The sequence below is a fragment of the Brienomyrus brachyistius genome, chromosome 13 (assembly GCF_023856365.1).
Source record: "Brienomyrus brachyistius isolate T26 chromosome 13, BBRACH_0.4, whole genome shotgun sequence".
Taxonomy (NCBI): Eukaryota; Metazoa; Chordata; class Actinopteri; order Osteoglossiformes; family Mormyridae; genus Brienomyrus; species Brienomyrus brachyistius.
In genome coordinates, this window is record NC_064545.1 from 6190880 (window position 1) to 6199897 (window position 9018).

The window sequence follows — 9018 nt, forward strand, 5'->3', positions numbered from 1 at the left end:
GTCCTTGTTTAATAAATCCAATAAATAAATAAATAAATATCTGGTACATGGCTGTAGGTACAAGCCTTTGAAAGTCAGGATTACCCAATGCAGAAGACGGTTAAGTGCTATCTGAAAATACATACTTTCTAGTGATAATGTCTGTCTAGACATCCCCCCATTTTCTGCACCCACGGGTCTCATTCAGGGTCATGGGGGTCCGGAGCCTATCCCAGAAGCTAATGGTGCAAGGCAAGGAACAACCCTGAATGGGGTGCCAACTCATCCAATTCACCTTATCATGTTTTTGGAGTGTGGGGGGGGGGGGGGGAGAGCCAAAGTACCTGGAGGAAACCCCATGACGACACGGGGAGAACATGCGCATTTCGCACACATGGAGCCAGAGTGGAGACTAGAATCCTGGCACCAGAGGTGTGAGGCACCCATGCTAACCACTGCATCTTAGTGATAAGATGCAAATACAAACCAAGCCTTGGCTCCTCTGTGACACAGCTGTCCATTCTAACAGAAGGAGTTTCTAAGTGAAACTAATTTAATGCAAACAAATTGGTGTCTTTGTTGTTTGCTTTCATTTTTTTCCAAGTTTGAACGATTGTCGACTGCACTAGGACAATAATACACGAGCGCCAGTAGAAAATTAACGTAATTTTTTTTAGACATGAATCGGACAAAAATATTATTTAAATTTGATGTTGGGTAAGTAAATAGATAACACTTGATGCATAATTTCAATAATAACAAGTACGATAAAATTCCATTCAAGTGATAGTGAAGTGCACACACACACACACACACACACACACACACACGCACATACAGAGAGAGAGACCTGTATTCGTATCCATTCAATGACACTAAAGTTCAAATTGAAAATGAATGTCTGATTCAGTGGATCAAACTCTTCAGCCGAAGGCTAAGGTTGTTAAGAACCAGTGAGCTAAAAGGCCATTGTATTTTGTATTATATTGAAATCAGCTTTTTTATAACCTCTGTGGGTCAGGAGTCTGTCCCTGCAGTTGGAAGGTCATTAGTTCAAATCTCATGGCTGGCTGCGTTATTTCACCGTGGGGACTTTCAGCAAGGCCCTTTACTTTACATTCTTGAGGGACCCTCACTTGTAAACATAAAGTAATCATGTTCGTTAAATAAATAAAAGTAGTGTAGTGTAACGAGAGTACTGATATTGAACTACTTCTAGTTGTGAATTTCCATATACTTGTCCAACAGAATTAATTTGCTTTAGGCGCTTTAATAACAGATCATAGCAATTTTAAACGATAGAGGTAAATTAAATGCAATGTATATTTTATGTTGAATGTGATACACTCAATGAGTATCAAAGCATCTGCTCAACACCATTTATTCATCTGTAAAAATTACATATGCAACCACTTTTAGATGCACTGACCTATACGCATAAAAAGGCCATAAAACGACTGACAACACACATGGAAATTCAAAATGAGGGAGCTTTACATATGGCGCGGAATAACCCGTCACGATTTGGGTATCTCAGGGGGGCCGTTAGTCAAGCTGTCGCTGTCGCTTTAAACGCCACTTCGCTGGGGAGTCGTGAGCAGGAAAGAGGAAACGAAACAAGAAACCCGGGGGGTAGGGGGGGTCGATCGGGGCTGGGGAGGGAGGGGGCAGCTCTTTAAAAATACCCACTGCACGGCACTAAGGGCAGCAGCACACCTCAAATTAAACGGCGCAAGGAGGGAGCGACTCAGTGCGCAAGGAGTCGGCATCCTTTGTAACTCTGCCGGGCGACACGCGTTATAAATAATTAATGCCGCCTCTATTTCGGACCTCTGAAAAATCATTCTGTCACTAAATGCGACATCCACAAACCACCAGGAAATAGCCGGCACTGAAAGAACAGCGCATTTTCCACTGGACCTGCGCTAAATCGCGCAGCCTATATATTTCTCGGGAACTCCGCAACTGATGGTAGGCGAATGAGTGTAATGTTCACGCAGCGGCCATGTGCATTATAAGCCGCTGAAACAGGTGCAGCGAGCGTTTTACCGGACTCTGCCGTGTATGGGTCCGATTCGGGCAGGATTTGAACCCGGCGTTTAATGTCAAGCGAAAGTGAGGAGAGTGAGAGTTGAAGTGTGAGACGGGGCACCGCTGGTTCCTCTGTTTGGTGCCATCCCACTTGCTGCTGGAGAGGAGCGTCTTGCTGGAAATGTCATCTGCTATTGAGAGGAAGAGCCTGGAGGCTACTGAGTAAGTAATACCCATTAAAAAGCATTACCGATATTTTTCCCTTAGTAGATATTAGAATCAATTACATAATAATACAATTTTACTATTTATTTTGCGTTCTTGATTACCCTAAGTGCTCTCAGAACCATGTGTCAGATCATTAAATTATGCACGTATGTATTACTGGACCCTGCTGAAGAAAGTTTCGGCCAAGTCGCTAATGGTGCCGTTCACCACAAACTTTCAAAATGCCTTCATCATTGAGAGGCGTGAAAGTATGACAGGAAAAGTAGGAACAGCGACGTAAATAAAACTGTAATTTATTATGTCTTGAATGGACACCCCATCTGCCGCTCTTAACTATCAGTAGTTTCACTTTAATATCTGATATGTTTTCAGAGATACGAACATTTATTGGGTGTCTTCATCTAATACATTAAGACGATTCGTTTACGAGTTTGGGAGAGGCTGTTTTAACTAGTGTGATGTTGAATAGCATCTGCTGAAGTCTTGTGTGAAACTTTAAAATAGACGACTGTTGGCTGTATGAGGTTAAAGGATATAGTAGATTTATTCTCTCTGTAACAGTTAGGGGCGGACTAATGACTATCTTAGGGCCATAACAAAAAACAGTGCCTCGTCTGATAGACCGGATAGTTAAATAGGCAATACATGAGTGTCCAGGCTGATGTGAGCCTAGGGCACGCAGATAAGTTAATCCATCACTGCTAAGAGTAATATTTTTGCAGTTCAGTACTAAACCTGGTCTGCTTTCTCGTTGAAGTTGTTTGATAGGAAATGGCTCCCTCTTGCGGTGAATTTGGTGTAAATGCGCGCCGGAGATATACACTGCGTTAATGTTCAGTCATTACCAGAGGTGTTGCCCTTAAACATAAGCTTTAGCGAGTATAAAGTCAACTAGCGGCCAAATGAGCTATATGCATGGCCTACCCCCTAAAATATGCAATTATTTATTCTGGCAGGGAGCCTGTGGACGAGGTCCTGCAGATGCCGCCCTCCTTGCTGACGTGCGGTGGGTGCCAGCAGAGCATTGGCGACCGATTCTTCCTAAAGGCCATCGAGCAGTACTGGCACGAGGACTGCCTGAGCTGCGACCTGTGTGGCTGCCGACTGGGGGAGGTGGGCCGCAGGCTCTACTACAAGCTTGGCAGGAAGCTGTGCCGCAGGGACTACCTCAGGTGGGACCCCTAGCACAGGTGTCACTGTGCTACACAAATGTTATGGGGTTGGAACTGATGTAGGTTTGTGTTTGTGTGTGTGGTCTGGATACACCTTACCTTATGGGGACCAAACGTGCCAAATGTACCTCACGTGATGAATATCTGTTTATATCTGTGCATGTGTGTGTGTGCATGTGTGTGCACATACTGCATGAATCCCTCCATTTTCCAGCTACTTGCCTAGTACAGGGTCATTGGGAACTTTAAGCCTATTTCAGGCGATACAGAGCACAAAATAAAGTCTAAATTGCCAAATTGTGAATCTTTTACACAAACCTCACAAACCACCATTGATCCAGATTGTCTGGAAGGCAAAACACTTCTTGGCATGTGTTATCTTAGAACTGAATGATAATTACTGCCGTCTGTGACAAAGAACCCCCCCCCAATGCTCCCCTGCAGATCAGATATAATTGTCTCTCCACCCCACCCCCGTTACACCCATTCAGGCTATTCGGTCAGGACGGCCTGTGTGCGTCCTGCGAGAAGCGGATCAGGGCCTTCGAGATGACGATGCGGGTGCGTGATAAGGTATACCACCTGGAGTGCTTCAAGTGTGCTGCCTGCCAGAAGCACTTCTGCGTGGGCGACCGCTACCTGCTCATCAACTCGGACATCGTCTGCGAGCAGGACATCTTTGAATGGACTAAGCTGAACAACATGGCATAGCCTGCTCCCCGCGTTCCCCTGAAGCTCCTATTGGCTGGCATTGGCTCCCATTGCCCCCCCCCCCCACAGACAGCCTGTGCTATAATGTATTAAGGATGCATTTTATGTATATAAATGCAAAGCACGTTCTTCTTGGTCTAAAAACATTATATGTTGATGAATCAATAAAAATACTAAACCACACATAAGATTTTACTTTGTTTTGCTAGTCACATCCCTGTATGTGTCTTAAAAATTACTATAGCTTGGCATATTTGAAGTTATGCTGAAGAAGAAATAGGTTTTTTTAATTCCATGCCAGTTCAGATTTCCGTGCACCGTCTACTGAATGAATACTTTACAGTTGCGTTGACTTCTAAATATACACCTGCATTTTTTTTAAAGAAGCAAAATTAAACAGGAAGGATATCTGAAATCATTTTCTGGGAAATGGAAAAAATATAAACTGAATGTTCAGTGTTTGTATTTCAGCTATTTTTGCAGTATCACATCCACAGAAAGATGGCGCCAAATCCACATATTTAAAAAGCGCTTTGACAAAATTCCTCCCACTGGATTGCCACAGTAATTATAGGTTTGAAGAGACAATCCGTAAGTGATTCTCATTATGGCTTGGACTGCAGGTGTACATCAACACCAACAGCAGAACTGCAACACGAAAATCTCATTTTGCTTCAGTGGTTTTATAGATAAACTATTTGCATAACACTTAACATATTGGGTGCTATGTCATTATTTTAGCCATAGACACACTCAGCAATTTTCACTGAGACATGCATTTTTTTTTAAAGATTCTTTTTGGCAATAAACTCCCATCATACCTCAGCGTGACAGATGAGTCGTGTCTTTTTGACCACAGGGAATCAAAGTATAAGGAGTTTCTTTGGTAACGTGGGACTGATTTTCACTGACAGGGTAAGGGGTGATCACATCACATCCCAGATCCCCTGGGGCTTCACAGAGGAGAGGGGAAAGAGTGACGTGGCCGCCCAGTCGCACACAATCACGCAAACCCTAGCCATGTACGCCTTCAAAAAACCTCCAGAGAGTTGACAGCATTCTTTCATGTGGGCTTGCCTTATTAGCAGAGCCTGCTCAAGTCGTGGGAGTCACAGTCAGATTCATCTCCCCAGTCTCATCACCCCACTGGCCTCTCCCATTCACCCACCCCCAACATGCTCCTCTCTGCCACCCTGTCTGGCACCAGAGGGATTACAGCAGTGGGGAGAGAGGGGCGCATGCTGAGCTGTGCTGCATCAGAGGAGGAACACACTCCAGACCTTGCTTTCTATTATGTACTTGCAACACTTACTTCCCACCAGTAGGGGAGCTGTCATTCAATGAATTACTATACCTAGTGCATAATAATAGTTATGGACAGTGTATGGACAGTGTGAAACAGTACAGTACGATTCAAGTGCTTCAAAGCAGTGTACACACACAGGACCCAGGTAGAAAGAATGAAATTCAGACCAACCATTAAATCACTGTGGTTCTTATTATTGTCAGTATATTAATTTTATAGTTCTTTTGTGCAGATATATAGAGAGAAATTACTTACATATTGTTTTGCTAATCCAATAACGCGGCACACATGTTAAATAGCTCTGTTTGTGTGGGTGCCAAGAATCATGGGTGGTTTCCAGTTGGCCTTCTCTTCTCCCTGCAGCTGAGGCCTTTTTCCAGCCTCCCAGTAAATTTGACATGCACTGTCACTTAAAGAGAGTCCTTCTCCAGACCCACCTGCCACGGCTACCACTCTGTATGACATACTGCTGTGGCCTATGACATCGCCACGGCGGCCAATCAGAAACCAACCAGGAAACCAAGCAACAGTACAGAAGCAAAGTCCATAACACAAGGCTACGCTTGAGTTAATCCAGTGCTAAGGGAAACAAGTAGCTGTTTTCTACCCTGTCTGGGGTAATTTGTACCTCCTTACATCTCCATTGTCTTAATTTATGTGTTTGTTATTTCTCAGTGCGTCAGCCCTGGCAAAACATAACTCAGGATATACAAAGTGGCCTGTGGGTCTTACTGCCCCTCTCATTATTTATAGATGAAATAATGTCTGTGAAAAATATTTTGTGACAGAGAATGAGCTAAACAGGTCTTTCAACTTGAGTCTTCGCCACGACAGCTCCTCCAGAAAGCGGTCGGAACATGTGTCTTCAGGGCGGCAGAGCAGAAGGCTGTGAACCGATCGCGTCGACGTCAAATGCTGACAGCTCTGACTTGAACAACTGTGGCGCTTTGCTCTTCTGAGCTATTAATAGAATTCCTCTTTGAAAGGGGGAAGGGGGGGAGGAGATGTATAAGGGAGAAGTGGGACTCAGAAGAAGGTGGATAATTTGGTCAAGACACTTGGTTCATTTTTAGGCCAGATCTGTATGACTTGCCTATTAGCTCCCCTTTGCTTTACGCTTGTTTAAGACATATGTCTACGGCAGGGAACCTTCCTCTGTGTCATTCAGCTCCCAAAGGCTTGTCTCTCCAGCTCACAGCCTCCCGGTCCCAGTCCAATAATCCCCTGCTCAGAGGCCCCCTCAATGACAACATACGGACCATCATCTATATTGGAACGCAGCGAAGATAATTGCCTCTATGGAAATCATTCCATTTTGGTCTTATGCGTGAGGTCCCAGCAAAGAGAATGGTTTGTTGTAATGGGGAGCGGGAGAGAGGGCGCTAACAGATGCTAACAAGTGGTTAGAATGTGGATGGTGAACAGACCGTGACTTGGGGGGGAAGGGAATACTTAGGAAGGATGAAGAAGCCAAGATGAATGCAAATGTAGTTTGGGAGCAGCCAACGCATGTAACCCAAAGAGAACCTTGAAATATCCAAGGGTGACATAAGACTAACTGGTAAGAAACACCCGACCGTTCATGCACTGTGCCATGGACATTGGGTAGACAGGGGGAATTATGGGTATAATCATTGGTGGGTCCACCTACAGCCCACCACGGATCATAGGTGTTAGCATAGTGCCTGATAGCAAATAGGCTCATGCTGTTTCAGCAGAGGCAGTACGAGACAAGCAGTGCATTAATGGTAAGCTGTTAGATTAAATTATACATATCTGATCTATAAAAAGTCAAATGAGGTGCTGCAGTAAAACACTATAGCAGTGGTCAACTGTGCCAGTCTGACCATAGGCAGCACCCTGTCAACTTAACATGCAGCTCCATTTGGGTGTCATGAAGGTGTGATATACAGAATCATTCATACATTGACCCACCAATGACTTCTAATGTCATATGACACTGTTTGACTTAATACGCCTATGACCAAAACACATTCCACCCATCTTCCATGACTAGTTATCTGATGCAGGGGTCTCAGTGTTTGACAGGAACCAACCCAGAAAGATCAGGGAAGATCATCTGACAATTAAAATGGCTCTGAAAGCTGGATTTCGGAGATGGTGTGAAGGCAAGTTACCTGAATTCTTCTCAAGTAGGACTTGAAATATTTGTATGCAGTTACACCGAAAGTTAAATGCATGCACAACTCCGAATGCATCTTCAAATATTGATGAGAAGTAACTATGGTAAGAAGGTCCAAGGAGAATGTAGTCTATTGATAGATCTCCGTTTTCTACTGTGTAACATTTCAATCTTTAACCACTTACTCTGAAAACATCAGGGCTCCGCAGGGAAAGTATTTTTAAATTGATTGCCTGTTAGTATAAATGACTTCTTTCAGGGAACTATTTACATCTAAATGCTATTGTTAGTTCACAATTACACAAGAACCACTTCAATTAACAAACATGACTGCTTTCACCAAGCATTTTTCTTAAAAAAAAAAAAAAAAAAACTTTAACAAAAAAAGCTATTTTTAAAACAATCCCTTTTGTGTATCCTTGGCAGGGAAAAAACTGAAGCATCCAGGCACAGAAGACATTAAGGGCATTTGGGCACACATGGTATTATTAAAGCATAAGGTAGGAATTGTCCTGGGCCCCTTCTACACACATATTGACTTTATCGCCTTAATACACACTAAAACACTTCAGATGAAATACAGTTGGGCTTTCATGTGTATTTCTAATAGCTGACAGGATAAAGCAAGTTCGAATTGTCAAGTTGGTCTTGGTCCTTCCACATTCCAGCACAGATGCAAAGATGATCTTCACAGTGGAACTAAATACAAGCAAAAGCTGGAACGGTTTGTCACACAGCCGAGCCCTTCGCCATTAATAAGGATGACAGTGACCTGCCTTCCTGCTATCTATCTGTCCACCCATCTTCGGTCGCAGTAAGTGGGGAGCCGTTCCTGGGAAGGTCAGGGCGAAGGGAGGGGGCACGGTCCGGATGGGCGGGTTAGGGCACACGCTCACATAAATTCACAGGCTGGGGCCAATTCAGAGTCAACGATGCCGCTTCTTCTCTGCCACCAAGAACCAAGCCAGCTAGCGTTTCCACTGTAAACGATCTGAGCCAAACCGTACCTGTGATGGCCGGTATCACGTACACAGTATAGAAAAGCTTCTTTTTGAAATTCACTTATGAGGTGGGCCTACATTCCATTCCTTTCCATTTATTTTTATATAGCGCCTTTCACAACAGAGTTGCCTCAAGGAATTTTACATGAGTGTGTTGTGATACATTCCTCCATAATTTATATAGAATAATTCAAAAACAGCGAAGAGGGAAGACATTGCTTGACTATGACTGAAAGGCAGCTTTGATCCTAAATAACTGTGAGCCCTCAGAAGCTCTCAACAGTTTCTCTCCCTAGCATTTGACTGACCAGTAACTGAATAACTGTGCATGTGTTACGGTGTCCTTTCTGAATGAGATTCATTCAACCCTCAGTGACCAGCATGGCGGTGAGGGAGTCAGAATCATGCCAGCAACAGATGGCAAGGATGGGCATCACCACAGGGCAA

The 9018-nt window shown here is 43.9% G+C and overlaps 1 protein-coding gene across 1 annotated transcript; it reads left to right on the forward strand.

The window, feature by feature from the left end:
* Positions 1–1641: 1641 nt before the first annotated feature.
* lmo2 (LIM domain only 2 (rhombotin-like 1)) lies at positions 1642–4311 on the forward strand. The gene is made up of 3 exons (XM_048972045.1): positions 1642–2232; positions 3195–3410; positions 3902–4311. The coding sequence occupies exons 1-3, from the start codon at positions 2192–2194 to the stop codon at positions 4119–4121; spliced, it is 477 nt and encodes a 158-aa protein (XP_048828002.1). The 5' UTR covers positions 1642–2191; the 3' UTR covers positions 4122–4311.
* The last annotated feature ends 4707 nt before the right edge of the window (positions 4312–9018 follow it).

What these genes read in the sequence shown, in the direction of transcription:
- lmo2 (XM_048972045.1), top strand. Translation starts at nt 2,192, where the DNA reads ATGTCATCTGCTATTGAGAGGAAGAGCCTGGAGGCTACTGA. An exon ending in AAGAGCCTGGAGGCTACTGA is followed by an intron (nt 2,233 to 3,194) that starts GTAAGTAATACC and finishes TTATTCTGGCAG; the next exon opens with GGAGCCTGTGGACGAGGTCC. An exon ending in TGCCGCAGGGACTACCTCAG is followed by an intron (nt 3,411 to 3,901) that starts GTGGGACCCCTA and finishes ACACCCATTCAG; the next exon opens with GCTATTCGGTCAGGACGGCC.